The sequence below is a fragment of the Scomber japonicus genome, chromosome 20, assembly GCF_027409825.1.
Source record: "Scomber japonicus isolate fScoJap1 chromosome 20, fScoJap1.pri, whole genome shotgun sequence".
NCBI classification, from domain to species: Eukaryota; Metazoa; Chordata; class Actinopteri; order Scombriformes; family Scombridae; genus Scomber; species Scomber japonicus.
The window spans coordinates 3772957-3796677 of NC_070597.1; the positions used below are offsets into that span (position 1 = coordinate 3772957).

Here is a 23721-nt window from a genome sequence, read left to right on the forward strand (position 1 = left end):
CTATAATACTGCAGTACTTTTACTGTAATACTGCATACTACATCACTATAATACTGCAGTACTTTTACTGTAATACTGCATACTACATCACTCATAATACTGCAGTACTTTTACTGTAATACTGCATACTACATCACTCATAATACTGCAGTACTTTTACTGTAATACTGCATACTACATCACTATAATACTGCAGTACTTTTACTGTAATACTGCATACTACATCACTATAATACTGCAGTACTTTTACTGTAATACTGCATACTACATCACTATAATACTGCAGTACTTTTACTGTAATACTGCATACTACATCACTCATAATACTGCAGTACTTTTACTGTAATACTGCATACTACATCACTCATAGTACTGCAGTGCTTTTACTGTAATACTGCATACTACATCACTCATAATACTGCAGTACTTTTACTGTAATACTGCATACTACATCACTATAATACTGCAGTACTTTTACTGTAATACTGCATACTACATCACTCATAGTACTGCAGTACTTTTACTGTAATACTGCATACTACATCACTATAATACTGCAGTACTTTTACTGTAATACTGCATACTACATCACTATAATACTGCAGTACTTTTACTGTAATACTGCATACTACATCACTATAATACTGCAGTACTTTTACTGTAATACTGCATACTACATCGCTATAATACTGCAGTACTTTTACTGTAATACTGCATACTACATCACTATAATACTGCAGTACTTTTACTGTAATACTGCATACTACATCACTATAATACTGCAGTACTTTTACTGTAATACTGCATACTACATCACTATAATACTGCAGTACTTTTACTGTAATACTGCATACTACATCACTATAATACTGCAGTACTTTTACTGTAATACTGCATACTACATCACTATAATACTGCAGTACTTTTACTGTAATACTGCATACTACATCACTATAATACTGCAGTACTTTTACTGTAATACTGCATACTACATCACTCATAATACTGCAGTACTTTTACTGTAATACTGCATACTACATCACTATAATACTGCAGTACTTTTACTGTAATACTGCATACTACATCACTCATAATACTGCAGTACTTTTACTGTAATACTGCATACTACATCACTATAATACTGCAGTACTTTTACTGTAATACTGCATACTACATCACTATAATACTGCAGTACTTTTACTGTAATACTGCATACTACATCACTCATAATACTGCAGTACTTTTACTGTGATACTGCATACTACAACACTCATAATACTGCAGTACTTTTACTGTAATACTGCATACTACAACACTCATAATACTGCAGTACTTAAGTAAAGGATTTGAACACCGTCACTGATTTAACCTCATTAAAGGGAAAATGTGTCTGCTCTTTCTTTCTTTCTCTCTCTCTTTCTCTCCTTCTTTCTTCTTCTCTTGTTTCTTCCCTCTCTACTCTGACAGAGAGACCTTCAGATGATCGTGACGTGCGGAGATGTGTGGGATTCCCAGCAGCCCACGTTACACCAGGCTTTGTAATCCTGGAAGAATGCGTCTCGGGCCCACTCACACACAGCACCGAGCCCACTCAGCCAAAGACCAGAGCAGCCTCACAAATATAGAGCAGCGTAAACAAACACTGCTACACTCTTCTTCTACTCTTTTATTAAAGTATGCATGAAGACAAACTACAGAAGTCTCTCTAATAGAAGGTTTAAATGTCAGATATAGATTCATGTTATAGATATAGGATATAAATGATGCAGCAATAACAGGGGGGTTAAACATGAGGCTCGTGGGCCAGAACCGGCCCGCCGAGGAGTCCAATCAGGCCCACTTTCCTTCCATCTGTCCTTTCTTTCTTTCATCTTTCCTTCTTTCCTCTTTCCCTTTCTTCCTTCCTTCCATCTGTCCTCCCTTCCTTCCTTCTTTCCATCTGTCCTCCCTTCCTTCTTTCCTCCCTTCCATCTTTCTTTCTTTCTTTCCTTCCTTCCTTCCTTCCTTTCTTCCTTCCATCTTTCCTTCCTTCATTCCTCCTAACTTCCTTCCTTCCTCCTTTCTTTCCTCCCTTCCTTCCATCCTTCCTCCCTTCCATCTTTCTTTCCTTCCTTTCACCTTTCTTTCCTCCCTTCCTTCCATCCTTCCTCCCTTCCTTCCATCTTTCTTTCCTTCCTTGCTTCCGTCCTTCCTTCTTTCATTCCTTCCTCCCTTCATTCCTTCCTCCGTCCCTCCCTCCCTTCCTTCAATCTTTCCTCCCTTCCTCCCTTCCTTCCATCTTTCTTTCCTTCCTTGCTTCCGTCCTTCCCTCTTTCATTCCTTCCTCCCTTCATTCCTTCCTCCATCCCTCCCTCCCTTCCTTCCTTCCTTCCTCCCTTCCTTCAATCCTTCCTCCCTTCCTTCCTTTGTTCTTTCTTCCCTTCCTTCCTTGCTTCCGTCCTTCCCTCTTTCATTCCTTCCTCCCTTCCTTCCTCCCTCCCTTCCTTCCTTCCTTCCTCCCTTCCATCCTTCCTTCCCTCCCTCCCTCCCTTCCTTCCTCCCTTCCTTTTAATAACCCGGCCCTCATCAGATCACATTGTTCTGTATGTGTCTCTTGAATAAAGATGAGTTTAACCCTCCTGCCCTTTATGAATATTATAGAGAGATCATATGACTATTTAATTCATATAATTATAAATGATTCTGCTCCAGTTTCTATGTGAGGATGCTCAGTCAGGTCTTCTGAATGGGGGCAGCGGAGGAGGAGGAGGAGTGGGCAGCTCATGACACAGCGGAGGAGGTGTGGCTCGTTTAAATGCTATGCTGCGTTCAGGGACGCTCTGTGAATCACACACCTGCTTGTGGTTAAAACTGATATTTTAAAGGAACAGTGAAGTAGTAGACCAGAGAGAGGGAAAGAAAATACAGAATAGAAACAATAAAGGAGAAGTTTATTCTTTTGATTGCATGATTGTTCCTCCTAGTTTTAATAAATTTAGATTAAAGAAGAAATGTCATGCATGTTTACAGGTGTGTGTTTTAAATCTGGGGCATGATTCAAAGGTGTAGTAAGCAATAATAATCCAATACATTTTTGGTCAAAATCACAGAATCTGTCCTCACTATCCGCTACCTGTCCCTTCTAAGTGAAAAAAAAAGTCCGGTTTCAATACACAGCCTGGCTCTGAGATTCAGCAGATACACATTTGGCTCGGAGTTGACCGAGAAACATCCAGAGAGGAGAAAGTTAGACAAACATTTAATATAAAAGAAGGACTTTGACCAGACAAGGACCAGCGGACACATCAGTGTGGTTTTATAACGGCGGAGGGACCAACGGAGATCCGGCGGAGGGATATACGGAGGACCGGAGAGTGAAGGCGGACGCTGCTCTACCGGACAGGTGAGTAACATCAGCTCTGCTTCACATACACTGTAACGTTACCTGCTGACATCCAGCTCACTGTCTAGTTAGTCAGGATGTTGCTGTTGTGATGTTAGCTGTAAAGTAGCAGAGTTGTTACTACAGCTGTTTGACGCTCTGCACGTTAGCTTCAACGGCTAACGTTAGCAGCGTGCTGTTGTTACTACAGCTGTTTGACGCTCTGCACGTTAGCTTCAACGGCTAACGTTAGCAGCGTGCTGACGTAACCTATGACGTAGCTGTTGGCTGTGTATCTGGTGTTTGTTCACTGCTTTCAAAGTGTTTACAGTCATGAAGACATATAAACTCAGGTTTGCTATCACACTAAGATTATTTGGAGTGATACGCAGGCTAACATGCTATATTATCATTAGCTTCAACTCTTGTCACTGTAGTTGTGTAAAATCAACCTGAACAGCTACTGCTAGTTTTTACTCCGTTGTGTTTTATTACATAAACAGATTTACTTTATGTATCGAGCAGCAGGTTATCCAGGCATTGCAGAGGAAAAGAAAACACAGTAAATCAACATTAGACAATAGAAATGTATGTCTGTAAATAAAAAAACAAACAATAGCTCAATACAAATATACAATTTTGAAAACTGCATGTTGTTACTTAGAAGATGTTTAATATGATGTTTGTTTAATTCAGCTGAAAAATATCCTACTGAGGCCTGATGATTTCCAAAAGCAACAATAAAACCAGCCCATATTTACTCCACACAGTACATCACTTATAATACTGCAGTACTTTTACTGTAATACTGCATACTACATCACTATAATACTGCAGTACTTTTACTGTAATACTGCATACTACATCACTTATAATACTGCAGTACTTTTACTGTAACACTGCATACTACATCACTCATAATACTGCAGTACTTTTACTGTAACACTGGCATACTACATCACTATAATACTGCAGTACTTTTACTGTAATACTGGCATACTACATCACCTATAATACTGCAGTACTTTTACTGTAATACTGCATACTACATCACTATAATACTGCAGTACTTTTACTGTAATACTGCATACTATATCACCTATAATACTGCAGTACTTTTACTGTAATACTGCTTACTACATCACTATAATACTGCAGTACTTTTACTGTAATACTGCATACTACATCACTATAATACTGCAGTACTTTTACTGTAATACTGCATACTACATCACTATAATACTGCAGTACTTTTACTGTAATACTGCATACAACATCACTATAATACTGCAGTACTTTAACTACAACAAGCTTTATTATTGTTACTTATACTTAATACTACAGAGGATGAATTGCACTTTATTAGAAAATCAACATAGAAATAATTATTTTAATATAATTAGTAAAATAAATGAGCACGTGAAACACATCGTGGTTCCTCTGTGAATCATCTTTAGGAATAAAAACAATATTAATGTATAAAACGTGTTTGTGTCTAACGTGTCCTTGATCCTTTTCGGTATGTGTGTGTGTGTGTGTTTTAGTTTTCCCCACTGCCCGTGAACGCAGCATCTCCCCTGTTAGAGTGAGTCCGCCTCTGCGCTCCTAACCGAGACGCACCGACGGCCTGACTGGCTGCGTGGGGAGCCGGTGTGCGCGCGGCGAGGACTTTCCTATAAAAGCAGGGATCCCACGAACAGAACAGCTCGTCTACCGGCAGGCACGAGACGCGACGCACGAGACACGAGACACGATTCCCGTGAACTGAACTGAGCTACGATTTCTTTCCTTCTTCATTTTTTTTTCTCTATACAACCACCAGCTCGGGAAAATCCAAATCTCCAAATCCAAAAAAAAAAAAAAAAACCCAAAGAGGAAATTTTTAGTCTATGGTTTTGACTGACACCCCTACAAGGATGTCCCGGACCGACGAGGTGCACCGTATAACGGAGAATGTCTACAAGGTAAGAAGATGTTTTATGGGTTTTTTTTGTTTCACACACACACACCGACACACCGATGACCGCGCGTCCTCCTGCCGGGGAGAGACACCTGCTGCACCGGGGAGGAGGAGGAGGTGAAAGAGGAGGTGCTGGTAGATTTAAAGGACAGTGACGGTGACTGAGGACAAACAGTGGATAACTTTAATAACGCGCCTCTCTACTCTGCTTCCTTATTATATATATAAATATATATATAGAGAGATATAGATATTAATGTAATGATACTATCCTTTTCCCTTTATAGAGGAGCTGAATCACCCTTAAATTTAATCTGAACACCCCTAAAAATACATTAAATATTAGCTTTTTTCTCTTTTAAAAATCATTTTATACAGCTTTAATTCATTTAATACAGCTTTAATTCATTTAGCCAGCCTGTCTGTTAGAGATGAGACACATTTTTCATTTATTTCATCTTCTACATGAACACAATGAGTCTCTAATATGTTTTTAATACAAGTTTTAGAACAAATGAAGTCTGTAAAACATCATATTTAGACTCAGTGAGAAATATAATCCATATTTTTATGTTGTTATGGTAACGAAGAGGAAGGAAAAAGCAAAGAAATGGTTATTTAAATAGCATTTTATTGGTGGTTTAATACTCTGGATAGTTTTGTTATTAATATATGATGTTTCTCTCATGGGTTCATTAGCTCTCTATTATTATTATTATCATTATTATTATTATTATTATTAGACACTATAATAAACGACTCTACTATGTATTAATATTTCTTGTTATCCAGTGAAATGAGTCATTTAGCAGAGGAGGTTTGAACACTTGCAGGTTATTTTAGGGTCATGTGATCCTAAAATCTCCTCTGGATCAAATAAATCACCTCTAATCACCAGAATGTGTTTTTTTATAGCTGGATAACTTCTTATTTTAGTCAAAAGCTGCTGATTGAATTATATAAGAGGAGAATGGGTTGAGTGTTTTAGTCTTTTTAAAATGTTGTAAATCGCCTTCAAACCATCAAATCACACCTTTTAAGGAATGGTGAGGTAGTGTGTTATCAAGTGGGGGATTGATTGGCTGTGTGTGTGTGTGTGTGTGTGTGTGTGTGTGTGTGTGTGTGTGTGAGAAACATCGATACAGCAGAGTATCGTGATATTTTACATGCCGATATTGTTTTGATACACCGTCGCCAAGTATTGATCTTTTATTAACCCTCCTGTTGTCCTCGAGTCAAGGAGGGAAGGGAGGTAGGAAGGGAGGGAGGGAGGGAGGGAGGGAGGAGGGAGGAAGGATGGAGGAAGGGAGAAGTAAGGAAGGATGGAAGGAAGGAAGAAAGGGTGATGGAGGAAAGGGAGAGGAAGGAAAGAAAGAATGAAAGAGGGAGGGAGGAAGAAGGAGGAAGGGATAAGGAAGGAAGGATGGAAGGAAAGGAGAAGGAAAGGAAGGGAGGGAGAAGGAAAGAAGGAAAGAAGGAAGGAAGAAAGGAATGAAAGGAAGGGAGGAAGAAGAAGGAAAGGAAGGAAGCAAGGAAGGAAGAAGGAAGGAAGGAAGGAAGGAAGGAAGGAAGGAAGGAGGGAAGGAGAGGAAGGAAAGAAGGAGGGAGGAAGGGAGGACGGAAGGAAGGAAGGAAGGGAAGGAAAGAAGGAACAGTCAAAACAGCCGGGTCAATCTGACCCAGGAAGACGACAGAAAGGTTAAAGGAATATTAGAATATGAATTGTAATATATTTAAAATCTCACCAACACTAGTCTGTGGACTCACTGATTATTCCCACACTCCTCTCCTCCCTCCTCTCTATCATCTGCTTCCACCCTTTCTTCTTCTTCTTCTTCTTCTTCTTCTTCTTCTTCTTCTTCTTCTTCTTCTTCTTCTTCTTCTTCTTCTCATGATGACTAATATCAGTGATAATGGTGACTTCAGGCTGCAGCTGAGCTCAGTGTGAGCGAAGTTAGGATCCTGCAGGAAGTTCACTGAGCTCAGATCATAAGGGAGAGGAGGTGGTTGCTGTTGGTGTTGTTGTGCACCCCCCCCCCTAACCCCCCACCCCTTATTATAGAGGCTTTATTGCTGGTTATGAGTGTTTGTAGCTGCTTGTGTTGATGTATTGAAGCTTTGAGCAGAAACAGGAGGAAATGTGTAGTATGTAAGTGAGATAGTTTATTAAATGAATCATCGGCTTGTTTGGACTCAGTTTTTAAAGAAAGAAATACTTAAAATTTAAGAAGAATTTAAGAGTCTTTAAGAGTCTTCTTGTCGTCCTCTATGACAGTAAAGTGAATATATTTGTAGTTGTGGGTAAGATGAGTCATGATGTTGTTGTGCGTGTCCCAAAAATGTGCATTTATGTGGATTTTTAGCTGCTTGTGTTGATTTATTGAAGCTTTGAGCAGAAACAGGAGGAAATGTATGAGTGAAATAGTTTATTAAATGAATCATCGGCCATTTTTATATTAGATTTATTGTTTGGAGTCAGTTTTATAAAGAAAGAAATCCCCAAAATGATTAGTTAATGTGGATTTTTAGCTACTTGTGCTGATTTATTGATGATTTAAGAAAGAAAATTACTAATTATATGATTCGGAATAGTTGATATCGGCCAATTTTTTTATTAGATTCATTGTTTGGACTCAGTTTTTAAAGAAAGAAATGCCCAAAATCTCTAATTCAAGCATTTCAAATGTGAATATTCTCTGTCTTTATGTCGTCCTCTATGACAGTAAAGTGAATATATTTCTAGTAGTGGATAAAATGAGTCATGTTGTTGTTGTGCAAGCCCCAAAAATGTGCATTTATGTGGATTTTTAGCTGCATGTGTTGATTTATTGATGATATGAGGAAGAAAAGGAGTCATTTTATGATTTTAAATAGTTTATTAAATGAATCATCGGCCATTTTTATATTAGATTCATTATTTGGAGTCATATTTTAAAGCAAGAAAGAGTCTCAAATGTGAATATTATAGTCTTTTTCTACTTCTTTTCGTCTTTCTAGTAGTGGATATAATGAGTCATGTATTTGTTGTGCGTGCCCCAAATATTTGCCCAGATTGAACCCAGCAGCTTTTTATTATAGGGTCTGTGTCGCTGGTTATGAGTTAATTTAGATATTTTTTAGCTGCTTGTGTTGATTTATTGATGATATTAGAAAGAAAAGGAGTAATTTAGTTTATTAAATGAATCAGCGGCCATTTTTATAATAGAATAATTTGATAATTGCATTTTTTTAAAAGAAAGAAATCCCCCAAATCTCTAATTCAAGAGTCTCAAATGTGAATATGCTGTCTTTTTGTCGTCCTCTATGACAGTAAACTGAATTATGTGTTGAGTTGTGGATAAAATGAGTCATGTTGTTGTTTATGCCCCAAAAATGTGAGTTAATTTAGATATTTTTTAGCTGCTTGTGTTGATTTATTGATGATATGAGAAAGAAAATGAGTCATTTTATGATTTTAAATAGTTTATTAATTGAATCAGCGGCCATTTTTATATTAGATTCATTATTTGGAGTCATTTTTTAAAGAAAGAAATACTCAAACTCTCTTATTCAAGCATCTCAAATGTGAATATTTTCTGTCTTTTGTTACCCGTCTATGATAGAAAAGTGAATATTGTTGTTTATGCCCCAAATATTTGCCCAGATTGGACCCAGCAGCTTTTTATTAAAGAGTCTTGTTATTAGTTAATGTGGATTTTTAGCTATGTGTTGATTTATTGATGATTTAAAAAAGAATAGGAGTAAAATTATGATTTTAAATAGTTTATTAATTGAATCATCGGCCATTTTTATATTAGATTCATTGTTTGGAGTCATTTTTTATAAAGAAAGTAAGAGTCTCAAATGTGAATATTATGTATGTGAGTAGTCGTCTATGACAGTAAACTGAATATGTTTCTAGTTGTGGGTAAAATGAGACATTTAAAAGCAGTGATCGACTAAAAAAAGTGACTAAAAAGTAACTTAGCAGCTGACCCTTTCCCAAAAAGTGAGACTCTGGTTGTAGTTGATACTTGAAACTTTCAGAGTTGTCTATAACAAAGCTTCTCTTCAGGTAGAGAGGAGGAAGAGGAGGGGGGGGGGGGGGTGTTACTCTTCAGCTTAGATTTCATGAATAAGCCTCATTTCCTATATCTGCTGCAGGAGGAGGAGGAGGAGGAGGAGGAGGAGGAGGAGGAGGAGAAAAGTTTTACCTTTTTAAATCTACGTGAACACACAAAAACACACTTTACTCAGCGTGTAAAGAGAAAATGGTGAAAATGAACACACCTGTCAAATCATCCTGACATGAAAGGTGATGCGTTCAAGTGTCTAAAACTTTAAATCATCACAACGTTCGACTCAAACAACGACTTTGATCAGATCATCAGAATAGTTGCTGAATAGTTTTTCAGCAGCTCATCATTCCTCCTCTTCACTTTCCTGATGTTTCATGGACTCAAGTCTTTCAGAGAGAGAGAGAGGGGGAGAGAGGAAGAGGGGGAGAGGGAGAGGGGGAGAGAGAGAGAGAGGGAGAGGGAGAGGGAGAGGGGGAGGGAGGGAGAGATGGAAGGGGGAGGGGGGGAGAGAGAGGGAGAGGGGGAGAGAGAGAGAGGGGGAGGGAGGGAGAGAGAGAGAGAGGGAGAGGGAGAGAGAGGGAGAGGGGAGGGGGGAGAGACTGGGAGAGGGGGGGAGGGGGTGGGGGGAGAGGGAGGGGGGGGGAGAGGGAGAGGGAAAGAGAGGGAGAGAGAGATAGAAGGAGGGAGAGGGGAGAGAGAGGGGAGAGGGAGGGGGGAGAGGGAGGGAGGGAGAGGGAGAGAGAGAGAGGGAGGGGGAGAGAGGGAGGGAGAGAGAGAGCGACAGAGAGAGAGAGAGAGAGAGAGAGAGAGAGAGAGAGAGAGAGAGAGAGAGAGAATCCTGTTGAGGGGTCGACAGTGAAATTGCCATCAAGCAGAAAAGCATCAGCGGGGGGGCGGAGGAGTTTGGGGGTGGGGGTGGGGGGGGTTACTTCCTGTCATCATTACAGAGTCAGCAGGAGAAGAAGAAGAAGAAGAAGCCAGTTTGACCCTCAGCTGGTGATGATTCCTCTGGAGGGTCTTTATTTATTATTTAGCTTCTATTGATTAAACCAACCAGTCTTCATTAATTCATTAAAGGAGAAGATGATGAAGATGATGATGATGATGATGATGATGAAGAGACTAAACAGCTGATTAAAAGGTCATAATGAGTTGTAGATTCATTCAATATAAATGTTTCAGATTATTTTTTTTATACAGTAATTTAATAATTTGGCCAGAAAATGGTTTAAAAATCAGCCGTTAAATCCTCCTGGCATTTACACTCATATTAAACCAAGAGAAGAAATAATTTCCTTCCTTCCTTCCTCTGTCCTTCTTTCCTTCCTTCCTTCCTTCCTTCCTTCCTCCCTCCCTCCCTCTCTCCCTCCCTCCCTCCCTCCTTTCCTTCCTTCTTCCCTCCTTTCCCTCCCTCCTTCCTTCTTTCCTCCCTCCCTCCTAGTTCTTTCTTCTCCCCTACCTTCCTCCCTTCCTTTCTCCTTCCCTCCTTTCCTTACTTCTTCCTTCCTTCCTTCCCTCCTTCCTTCATTAAAAAAATAATCACATTACATACATGATATTGTTTGATAGAAGCTTCAAACTTCCTTCTTTCCTCTGTCCTTCTTCCTTCCTTCCTCCTTTCCTTTCCTACCTCCTTCTTTCTTCTCCCCTACCTTCCTCCATTCCTTCCTCATTTCCTTTCTCCTTCCCTCCCTCCCTCCTTCTCTCTTTCTTTCCTTCCTCTTTTCCTTTCCTCCCTCCCATCTTCCTCCATTCCTTCTTTCCTTTCCTCCCTCCTTCTTTCTTCTCCCCCTACCTTCCTCCCATCCTTCTTTCCTCCCATCCTTCTTTCCTCCCTCCTTTCCTTCCTTAAACACTCTCTCTGTCAGTCAGATCCACTATTGATGCTTTTCTGTGTGTAATATGAATATTTTAAGATCCTCCCTCCCTTCCTTCTTCCTTCCTTCCCTCCTTTCCTTTCTTTCTGATCCACTATTGATGCTTTTCTGTGTGTAATATGAATATTTTAAGATCCTCCCTCCCTTCCTTCTTCCTTCCTTCCCTCCTTTCCTTTCTTTCTGATCCACTATTGATGCTTTTCTGTGTGTAATATGAATATTTTAAGATCACTTCCTAGACGTTGTTAATAAAAGCTTTTGGCAGAGTCAGAGTGTTTGTTTATTAGCAGGATAACCGACGAGGCGCTTCACAGATTTTTGGTGAAATTTGGTACCAACGTTCGAGCGCTCTTTGGGGAACAGCTGATTCGTTTTGGCGCCAAAATGTTCCTTCTCCATCTGGTTCATTATGAGCTTTAAAAAAAAAGACATGGGAGCAATATGAGAGTTAAAGGCTTGTTAATTAAATAAAAGAGTTTTAACCCTCCTGTTCTCCTCGAGTCAAGGAAGGAGGGGAGGAAGAAGGGAGGAAAGGAGGGAGGAAGGAAGGAAAGAATGAATGAAGGAAGGAAGGAAGGAAGGAAGGAAGGAAGGAACAGTTAAAATAGACAGGGTTAGGTTCAGTTCATTCTATATATTTTACAGTAATTGAGCTTTAAAAGCAGTAAAAGACTCAGATGACGTATTGCGCAATAATAGGATCTCTAAACTCTTTGAAGCTGTTTGACTGTTTGTATGTTTGGATCAGCTGAAGGACTGAAGCCTTCACCTCAAACCAGATGCTGGCCGTCATTTCTGGATGACTCACATTGGTTTGTGTGTGTGTGGGCGGGCGGGCGGGCGGGCGGGCGGGCGGGCGGGCAGTGTGTGTGTGTGTGTGTGTGTGTGTGTGTGTGTGTATGTGTGTGTGTGTGTCAGAAAAATGTCACATCAGAAAAAGCAAAATTATGTTGGAGTGAAACGTCCTGCTGGAAGAAGATTGAAGTCTTTGAAATTATGTTTTGTGTTGCGTGTGTGTGTGTATGTGTGCGCATAGGTGTGTGTGTGTATGGGTTGTGTGTATGTGTGTGTGTGTGTGTGTGGGCAGTGTGTATGTGACTGTATGTGTGTGTGTGTGCTGTCACTTTAGAAAACGCAAAATGATGATGGATTGAAACGTAGAAGTTTGAAGTGTTGAGATGCTGCTTTGTGTTTGTGTTACACCCCTCTCCGCTGAGGACGTGGACACACACACACACACACACACACACACACACACACACACACACACACACACACACACACACACACACACACACACACACACACACACACTGTTTCCTCAGGTTGTTTGAACAAACAGCGTGTGTGTGTGTTTGCTCAGTAATCTCTGCTGCTGCTGCTGATCAGTGTGTGATGGAGTAGATTATACACACACAGCCTGTCAATGCATTGATCTGTGTGTGTGTGTGTGTGTGTGTGTGTGTGTGTGTGTGTGTGTGTGTGCCTTTATTTGTCCATGCACACACACACACACACACACACACACACACACGCACACACTCTTTCAGCCATGTTTTGCTGCATTCGTCCTCCAGCTCTGCAGATGTTTCGAGGTTTTATGAATGAAATCATGAAATCATGATATGAGATCCTGCCCATATCTTCCAGCTCTAGTAGAGATAGTTTAATAATTCACCGTCTAATATCGTCACATTAAACACCACTAAATTATATTTCTCTTTATTTTCTTTATTTGATTCTTCCTTCCTCCCTCCCTCACTACCTTCCTCCCTCCCTTCTCCCTCTCTCCCTTCTTCCTCCCTTCCTTCCCTTCCTTCCTCCTTTCCTTCCTTCTTCCCTCCTTTCCTTCCTACTTTCCTTCCTTCCTCCCTCCTTCCTTTCCTTCCTTCTTCCCTCCTTTCCTTCCTTCCTCCCTCCTTCCTTTCCTTCCTTCTTCCTCCCTTCCTTCCCTTCCTTCCTTCCTTCCTTACTTTAGGTGCAAATGACATAACTAGTAAGGCCTGTTTAACATATTATTATCAGTACTACTCTGTTTACTACTCTGCTAGTGTTTGTGTTTCCTGGCAGTCAGCTGGGAATCCACAAATCCCTCCATAAATATTCTCATATTCTCCCGGCTGAGTTCCTCGTGAAGCCAAAACTGTTTGTTCTCCAGAGAGAGGTTTTAGTCCAATGTGATGAAGATGATGATGAAGATGAAGATGATGGTGGCGAACACTTTATCCTCTCACATGACTACAGTCTGTTCTTCCTCTGCTGCTTTTTTCATTTCACCGATCTCTGTGTGTGTGTGTGTGTGTGTGTGTGTGTGTGTGTGTGTGTGTGTGTGTGTGTGTGTGTGTGTTCACGTGGGAAGAAGAAAACATATTGAAACGTAATTCTCCGCTAAGGCCGTGTGATAGTTTCAAACCAGCGATTCTCTCTCTCTCTCTCTCTTTCTTTGAGCTTCTGTCCCAGCAGAGCTTCTCCTGCTGCAGGCTCTGCTACTGATCTCTGAGCAGCAGCAGCAGTGATGATGATGATGATGATGATGAAGGTGATGGTGAACGTCACTGTGATGCTGTCTGACAGTGTTGGTTGGATGCATGAGTGTGTTACATAAGAGAGGAGAAGAGTGAAGGTACAACTGGAGATGCAACTGTTAGTCGGTTTTAACCCTCCTGTTGTCCTCGAGTCAAGGAAGGAAGGGAAGGAGGAAGGAAGGTAGGAAGGAGGGAGGGAGGGAGGGAGGGAGGGAAGGAAGGAAGGAAGGAAGGAAGGGAGAAGGGAGGAATGGAAGGAGGAAGGAAGGAAGGGAGGTAGTGAGGGAGGGAGGAAGGAAGGAAGGTCAGAGGGAGGGAGGGAGGAAGGTAGTGAGGGAGGAAGGAGGGAAGGATGGGAGGGAGGGAAGGAGGAAGAAAGGGATGGAGGAAGGGAGGAAGGATGGAAAGGAGGGAGGAAGGAAGGAAGGACAGGAGGGAGGGAGGAAGGAAGGAAGGAAAGGGAAGGGAAGAAAGAAGGAAGGACGGAGGAAGGAATGGAGGAGGAAGGGAGGGAGGGAGGGAGGGAGGGAGGACAGAAGAAATGAAGAAAGGGGGATGAAGGAAGGGAGGCTGGGAGGAAGGAAGGAGGAAGTGAAGAAGGACAGAGGAAAGAAGGAAGGTAATGGGGAGGAAAGAAAAAGAGAAGGTAGGAGGAAAGAAGAAGGAGGGAGGGAGGGAGGAAGGAAGGACAGAAGGTAGGAAGAAAGGGGGATGGAGGAAGGAAAGAATGAGAGAAGGAGAGAGGTAAATAGTTGTGTGTCTCTAACCAAACATACTGAATTATCAGCTTCTGTAATTTACCTCCTTTAGTTATGAAGTGAATATTTATCTTTGAGCATCTGGACCAGGTGGAGTTTACACAGCTTCCTGTAGGAGTTAGGTGTGTGTGTGTGTGTGTGTGTGTGTGTGTGTGTGTGTGTGTGTGTGTGTGTGTGTGTGTGTGTGTGTGTGTGTGTGTGTGTGTGTGTGTGTGTGTGTGTGTGTGTGTGTGTGTGTGTGTGTGTGTGTGTGTGTGTGTGTGTGTGTGTGTGTCGTCAGCTTTTAGCACATTGGTAAGTTATCTAACTGGAGGAGAGGAGAGGAAAGAGAGGAGGAGGAGGAGGAGAGGAAAGAGAGGGGAGGAAAGAGGGAAGAGGAGGAGAGGAGAAGGAGCAGGAGGAGGAGAGGAGGAAAGAGAGGGGAGGAAAGAGGGAAGAGGAGGAGAGGAGAAGGAGCAGAGAAAGAGAGGAGAGGAGTCGAAAGAGGGGAGGGGAGGAGAGGAGGATGAACAGAAAAGAGAAGAGGTGGAGAGGAGAGGAAAGAGAGGAGATGAAGGAGGCGAGGAAAGAGGAGAGGAGGAGAGAGGAGATGAAAGAGATGAAGAGAGGAGAGGAGGAAGAGGAGGAGAGAGAGAGAGGCAGAGGAGGAGAGGATGAGGAGGAGAGGATGAGGAGGAGTAGCAGGAGAGGAGAGGAGAGGAGAGGAGGTGGAGCAGAGAAGGAGAGGAAAGCGAAGAGAGGAAAGGAGAGGAGAGGATGAGGCGAGGGGAGGAGAGAAAAGGAAAAAGAGGAGAGGAGAGAGAGAGGAGGAAGAGGAGGAAGAGGAGGAAGAGGAGGCTTCCAGGGAGCAGGAAGTTTGGCAGAGGATGAAAGGAAAGTTACTGGGACGGATCTCTAAAGAGGAAAAAGAGAAAAGAGAGTGAAATAAAAGAGTGTAGAGGAGAAGAGAGTTATTTTAGTTTTAATTAGAAATAAAAACAAAGAATGTGTAAATAAAGAACGAGGAACGTCTCTCAGCTGAGTGTAAATGACTCCAGAGTTACATTTACACAAAGTGAGGAAGAAAGAAAAGAAAGGAAAGGTTGACAAAGAAGACAGGAAGGAAAGATGGAAGGAAGGAAGGAAGGAAGGAAGGATGGGTGGAAGGAAGGAAGGAAAAGAAGACAGGAAGGAAAGATGAAAGGAAGAAGGATGGAAGGACAGATGGAAGGAAGGAAGGACGGAAGGTAGGAAAAGAAGACAGGAAGGAAAGATGGAAGGATGGAAGGAAGGACAGATGGAAGGAAGGAAGGAAGGAAGGGAGGAAAAGAAGACAGGAAGGAAAGATGAAAGGGAGGAAGAAAGGGGGGAAGGAAAGATGGGGGGATGGGTGGAAGGAAGGAAGGATGGAAGGGAGGAAGGAAAAAAAGACAGGAAGGAAAGATGCAAGGATGGGTGGAAGGAAGGAAAGAAGGCAGGAAGGACATATGGAAGGAAGGAAGGAAGGAAAGAAAAAAAAGACAGGAAGGAAAGTGGCCCGAAATGGACCCCTCGGCGGGCCGGTTCTGGCCCACGGGCCGCATGTTTGACACCCCTGCTCTCTCTGTCTCTCACACACACATGCAGATATTCCTTCCTACATCACCTGTGATATTTGTGAATGAACACACACACACACACACACACACACACACACACACACACACACACACACACACACACACACACACACAGAGAAGCGTAGGAGTTGGTTCACGTGTATAAGAAAGCAAAATAAGAAGAGAGGAAGAAAGAAAAAAGGAGAGAGGAGGTTGAGTAGAACGAATGTGATGCGTCACGGTGAGGCGATGATGGTGATGATTGCGATCTCCCTTCATCCCTCCATCCTTTCATCCTCCTCTCTCTCTCTCTCTCTCTCTGTCTCTGTGTCTCTCTCTCTCTCTCTCTCTCTCTCTGTCTCTCCCTCCATCCCTCCATCCTTTCTCTCTCTCTGTCTCTCTGTCTCTCTCTCTCTCTGTCTCTCTGTCTCTGTCTCTCTCTCTCTCTCTGTCTGTCTCTCTCTCTCTCTCTCTCTGTCTCTCTCTCTCTCTCTCTCTCTCTCTCTCTCTCTCTCTTCCTGTGGTACGAGCCGAAACGTGAGGCGAATAAAGATGGGTTAGCCCTGTTACGGGGGGGAATTCCAGCACTTCCATATATGGTAGCGGAAGTACCCTCCCTCCCTCCATCCATCCCTCCATCCCTCCATCACTCCTCTCCTCCTTCTTCTCCTCCTCCTCCTCCCTTTTCTTTCCTCCCATATTTATTTATTTATTTTTAAAGCTGCATCTGTGGAATAGGGGGCGCTGACTCCGTCTCTGTGCTCGCCTGTACGCAGATAAGAGCTCATCTGAAAGGGAAATTGGCTGAGCTCACACACACACACACACACACACACACACACACACATACACACACACACACACACACACTCACACAAAAGACACAGCAGATAGGCGTTGAATTTCCATCTCCTGAGGGCGTTGAAGCAGTGCGGCTTTAGCGCGGTGATTGTCACACTGACTGAGCAGAGAGGCAAATAAAGTCTTTTTTTTTTTTTTTCATCCTTTCTTTTTTTTCGGAGAAGGGGAAAACAGAATAATGAAGGACAGCAGCACAGCGTTAATGGACATAATGTACACACACACACACACACACACACACAGCTTATCACTCCCACATACATACAGAGCATAATGCAGTAACAATGTAATGTGGAGCTTTAACATTAGCTGCTTAGTTTAACCCTCCTGTTGTCCTCGAGGAAGGAAGGGAGGAAGAAGGAAGGAAATGAGGGAGGAAGGAAGGAAGAAGAAAGGAAAGGAGCAAGGGAGGGCGAAGGAAGAAAAGTAGGGAGGGAGGGAGGAAGAAGAAAGGAAGGTGGAAGGACGGAAAGGAAGAAGGAGGAAGGATGGAAAGGAGGAAGAAGGAAGGAGGAAGGAAGGAAAGGAGGGAGGAAGAAGGAATAAAAGGAGGGAGGGAGGAAGAATGGAAAGGAGGAAGGATGGAAGGGAGGAAGAAACAGTCAAAACAGACGACACAAAGGTTAATGCAGGATGCAGCTTTACGTGTGTGTGTGTGTGTGTGTGTGTCTGTGTTAGGGCTGGGCGATATGGCCTTTTACTAATATCCCGATATTTTTAAGCCATGTCACGATACACGATATATATCTCGATATTTTGCCTTAGCCTTGAATTAACACTTTGATGCATACAATCATACCAGTATGATGATTCTACATTAATATATGCTGATTTTAAACATTCATGCCAAAAGCGTAAATAACAACTAAACAAATTCATCAAAACTGTATTTATTAAAGAGTTATTAAGCAGTGGCACAAACATGTCATTTCAAAACAAATAAAGTGTCTTTTATGCATGATGTAACTAATATGACATATCAAAATAACACTAAATTAAAGTGCACATTTTGTGCATAATGCCACTAGGATATAAAGGTAGAGCTGTCTCTGCTAGGTAGATTATATCTTGGATCAAGTGTGTCGATGATCTTTCTGAATCCGGGCTTTTAACCACACTCACTGGGGCCATGTCTATCTCTGTGTGGTGTGTTACTGCGGACGTTATCTCCTTCTGTTTTTGACTATTTTAGTCGTATTGCTGTTCTGGAAAAAGAAGACGCCAGACTCAATTGCGTCAGTGCTGGTTGCTTCGGCACTTTCTTCAATATGGCACTGGCCGGAGATGTGCTTTTGCGGAGTTTCAAGCCCAGTGGTGATATAACTTTGTTGTACTACCAGCTTTTGTGGTGACGCTTTTATGACATACTTTACATATTACGGTTTGTTGTTCAACGTCCTCCCTCTTGTACCCAAACCACCGCCAGATGATGGATCCTGAATTGTTTTTTTGGGAATTAATCTCCCTCCTCCACTTGTCCATATCACCTGTTGCTCCCGCGACCTGAGATCGCTGCTACATGCTGCTACATGCTGCCGGGCATATGACGTTGCACGCACAACAGAATGTGATGTACGTACCTAGGTGCGCTTGTTTTATCTCTCTGTGCGGAGAGATGAGAGAGTGAGAGAAACCTGTAGTTCAACGGGCCGCGACTAAAAACAAACTGCGTGTAAATTGAATGTATACTCGAGTATTCACGATATAGTCATTTTCTACATCCCACAGAGAACAAGCCGCGATACATCGAGTATACTCGATATATCGCCCAGCCCTAGTCTGTGTAACATCAGTCAACATGTGTAATCTTTATTTATGGTTAAGTGAAGTTCATTTAAGGATCTTAACATAATAATAATCAAACAAACATATGGCTCGTGGGCCAGAACCGGCTCGCTAAGGGGTCCAATTCGGCCCAAATCTGAACAATGAAGAACTGTGTCCAACTTTTAAACAAATTGCAAAGATATTCTCGCTTATTCTCATTCTCCATTCACTGTCTGAGCTACTCGTTGACGTCCAGCTTGAGATATTTGACAACATGATTCAGATTCTTGGGTTTGGACTTTTATCAGTATTTCCTACCAGAGTAACTCTACACTCACACACCTGGCTGCAAACACTGCATGAATCTATCTTCACTTATCTCAGGCTGGAATAGATGCTTTATTATAGTCAAGTTATAAAGTGTGTCTTATTATTTCTGTGGCTTCTACGTGTCAGTGTGTGTGTGTGTGTGTCAGTGTGTGTATCAGTGTGTGTGTGTGTCTCTTTAACACTCTGCTCTGACCTGTTTTTGGAAAGTTTCCGTGGCTCCGTGAGAATAAAAACAGGAGCGAGTTTATCAGCAGACGTTCAGTGATTAAACACACAGAAGGACGTGTGAGGAGGAATGTGGCTTTAAGTAAAGAAACGGCCAGTTAGATAACACAGAAATACACACACACACACACACACACACACACACACACACACACACACACACACACACACACACACACACACACACACACACACACACACGCGCTTTTATCCCCAATTACATAAATTAATAATAAACAGGATTCCTTTTTAAACTTTGTGTCAAACTGACCCGGTCTGTTTTGACTGTTCCTTCCTTCCTTCCTTCCTTCCTTACTTCCTTCCTTCCTTACGTACTTCCTTCCTTCCTTCCTTACTTACTTACTTACTTACTTACTTACTTACTTCTTTTCTTCCTTCCTTCCTTACTTCCTTACTTACTTACTTACTTACTTACTTACTTACTTACTTACTTACTTACTTACTTACTTACTTACTTACTTACTTACTTCCTTCCTTCTTCCTCCTTTCCATCTTTCCTCCTTTCCTTCCTTCTGTCCTACCTTCCTCCTTTCCTTCCTTCTGTCCTACCTTCCTTCCTCCTTTCCATCCATCCTTCCTTCCTTCCTTCCTTTGCTTTCTTGTTCCTTCCTTCCTCCTTACCTTCCTTCTTCCTCCTTTCCATCCATCCTTCCTTCCTTCCTTCCTTTGCTTTCTTCTTCCTTCCTTCCTCATTTCCTTCCTTCTTCTTCCCTTCCTCCCTCATTTCCTTCCTTCTTCCTCCCTTCTTCCTCCTTTCCTTCCTTCTGTCCTACCTTCCTTCCTCCTTTCCTTCCTTCTTCCTCCTTTCCATCCTTTCCTTCCTTCCTTCCTTCTTCCTCCCTGCCTTCCTCCCTCATTCCCTTCCTTCCTTTCTTCCTTGACTCAAGGACAACAGGAGGGTTAAATCTGAAGTATCAAAAAACATCTCTGAATATTAAACTAAATAAAGAAAACTAAACTTTTTTCTGCTCCAGTTTTGGATTATTCTCTTATTTGCTAGTTTGGTTTATAAATGTCAGAAAAATGGTTGAAAAATATTAATTACTTCTTTAAAATCCCAGGATGACGTCTTCAAATGTCAAATGTTTTACCCAAATATTCAGTTTAACGTAATAATAGACTAAAAAAAACAGAAAATATTCACATTGTGAAGCTAGAATATGAGAATTTAGACTTTTCTTCTTAAATAAATGACTCAAAATAATCAGCTGATTATTAAAATCATTATATAGACTGTTTTTAGACTTTTAGCAGCATTATGAGGGTGTCGGCTTCTAACTTTGGGACATTTTTCACCTGTTTACAGACATTTAATTGACCAGACAATCAATTAATTAATTAACTGAGTCAGCTCGTTAGTTGCTAGGCGACGGAACCGCTGCGTCACACGTAGATTATTTATGTTTGTTCAGGATTCAAACTGAGCTGCTTGATTGAAAACTTCACGTGGAGACGGTCAGCGTGTGAACGATGAGTGTTTATATGTAACATGTGTGCACAGCGAGGACTGGAAGGGTGTCATACACACACACACACACACACACACACACACACACACACACACACACACTGTTAAATCTGATGACGAGCGGTCACCTTGACTGGCGACTGGTAGCCAAACACACCTCAGCACTGCGAGAGACCTTATTCGTTTCCACGGCGACCGCTTATCTGTGTGTGTGTGTGTGTGTGTGTGTGTGTGTGTGTGTAATCTGGTTAACCTTCATATCCAGAGCAGTTCTCACACACTTCTAAAGCAGCAGGAGGACAAAATGTGAACTTTACTTATCAGTGTTGATGTTGACTTTACTCAGAGAGAGAGAGAGAGAGAGACGGTTAATAAGTGAACTTCACACTTCCTGTCACTTCCTGTCACCTCCTGTCACTTCCTGCAGCTGTAGTGTGGAGACTCGCTGTGTTGTTGTTGTTGTTGTTGTTGAGGAGGAGGAGGAGGAGGAAGATGAGGGGGAGGAAGATGAGAAGGAGGAGGAGGAGGAGGAGGAGGAGGAGGAGGAGGAGGGGTGTTATAATGATTTTAATATTATGATATCACCTGTGCTCGCTCCTCTCAGTAAAACTTAAAGCTGAAATGTGATTTAACAAATGTTAGTTTGCTGAAACACAAACTAACTCGTCCTCCTTTACTTTTAATCCCATCTGTCTGGTTTACACTGTAGTAAACTACACGATTACCCACAATGCATTTGGTTCCTACCCGAGCTGAAATCATCAGGCTGAAGCTGATTTCATTTTAGCTCTAACTCTGTAAATAAACCACTTTATCCACATTTCTAACCTTTTTAGGAAGAAAGTAAAGTAGTCCTTTAGATCCACAATGTGACGCTAATTTGTCCAAATAACACCTGTTTAAAGTTTTGTTCCTGCGAATTCGGAGCCACTCAAGTTAGCCGTAGCGAGTAACGCACTTCCTGTCAAGTTAGCCGTAGCGAGTAACACACTTCCTGTCAAGTTAGCCGTAGCGAGTAACGCACTTCCTGTCAAGTTAGCCGTAGCGAGTAACGCACTTCCTGTCAAGTTAGCCGTAGCGAGTAACGCACTTCCTGTCAAGTTAGCCGTAGCGAGTAACGCACTTCCTGTCAAGTTAGCCGTAGTGAGTAACGCACTTCCTGTCATTTTCACAAAATAATACACCTGTTGCCTTTTATTATTAAGAAAACCATAACGATAGAATTGGTGCTTTTATTTTGAAAACAGGAAGCGAACATACCCTCGCTGTAGCTAATTTGAAACCACTGTTTTTTATCAGAAGTTGTGTTGCATCTTGGGTAATGTGAGTGTGAGTAGTAGCGTTGCATCTTGGGTAATGTGAGTGTGAGTAGTAGTGTTGCATCTTGGGTAATATGAGTGTGAGTAGCAGCGTTGCATCTTGGGTAATGTGAGTGTGAGTAGTAGCGTTGCATCTTGGGTAATGTGAGTGTGAGTAGCAGCGTTGCATCTTGGGTAATGTGAGTGTGAGTAGCAGCGTTGCATCTTGGGTAATGTGAGTGTGAGTAGCAGCGTTGCATCTTGGGTAATGTGAGTGTGAGTAGTAGCGTTGCATCTTGGGTAATGTGAGTGTGAGTAGTAGCGTTGCATCTTGGGTAATGTGAGTGTGAGTAGTAGCGTTGCATCTTGGGTAATGTGAGTGTGAGTAGTAGCGTTGCATCTTGGGTAATGTGAGTGTGAGTAGTAGCGTTGCATCTTGGGTAATGTGAGTGTGAGTAGTAGCGTTGCATCTTGGGTAATGTGAGTGTGAGTGGTCAGCTCTTGATGCATACTCTGCATTTCTGGAGAATCTAGTAAAACCATCCAGGAACTTCTCACATACTCTAAATCACACCTGGTCTGTCCCCGTCTCCTCCTCTTCCTCCTCCTCCTCCTCTTCCTCCTCCTCTTCTTCCTCCTCTTCCTCGCTGTGATTGGCCGGCTCTGTCCTCGCTGGTTAAGGCGTCTGCCAGCGAGCGGCTCAGCGGGCTTTAATGGCTCCACATGGCTGGATCGCCTTTACTGTAATTTACGCCCCGACATGATATAAACCTGACTCACACACACTCACACACACACACACACACACACACACACAAACACACACACACACACACACACACACACACACACACACAGCCTGCCCTCACCATACTTTGCCAGCTAGGTCACAATGTTCTTACTGCTGCTTGTCACTGAGCTTCTGTTGTTTATTTCATTTTATTTTAGATGTTTGGTCCAAAAAACGTTAAAATATTTTCACTTTATCGCCATAGAAACGGAATATACCGGAACATGTGCAACTTTAAGCTACAGTTTCACTATTGTCTCTTAAAAAAGTGACTCAAATCTACTTTTATTTGAATTTTTTCAACATTTTTACAGACTTCTACTTTTCCTCCACTGCTTATTTGACCTCTTTTGACGTCTGAAATATTGATTTAATTCATAGATTTTGCTTTTATTGTCTTATTTTTCTTGAATTTTAGATGTTTGGTTAATAAAATGTCAAAACAAAATTAGGGTCATTCCCCCCCATGGTGGAGGTTAGCCCATTCATTAACGCACCCCTGCCTCCACTGCATGTTTTACTTCATTTGACATCTGAAGTTATAATTTAATTAATAAATTCTGCTTTGATCTTTTTTTGATTTAAAAAAAAAAAAAAGAAAATCCTCATTTGAAGCCAAAATTAAAACCTAAAATGTTTCATTTTCACCACATGAAATATTCAGTTTGCCACCATAAAGACGAAATATACGGGAAAATATTCAACTTTATGCTACAATTTTACTATTGTCTGACTCAAAACTACTTTTATTTGAGTATTTCTTCTTTTGGCATTTGAAGTCCATCTATCAAATGGTCGTAGCTGTTTTGGTTGCAGAGGTTGACCTACACGATATAAAGCAGCTG

At 41.8% G+C, this 23721-nt stretch overlaps 1 protein-coding gene across 1 annotated transcript in view; it reads left to right on the plus strand.

Moving 5' to 3' along the window:
* The first annotated feature begins 5144 nt into the window (after positions 1-5144).
* LOC128381444 (brain-specific angiogenesis inhibitor 1-associated protein 2-like) overlaps positions 5145-23721 on the plus strand; it is a 99427-nt gene continuing 80850 nt past the window's right edge. Inside the window, 1 exon segment of the mRNA XM_053341460.1 lies at positions 5145-5325. Within this exon segment, the coding sequence (XP_053197435.1) occupies positions 5251-5325 (75 nt within the window). The 5' untranslated portion in view covers positions 5145-5250.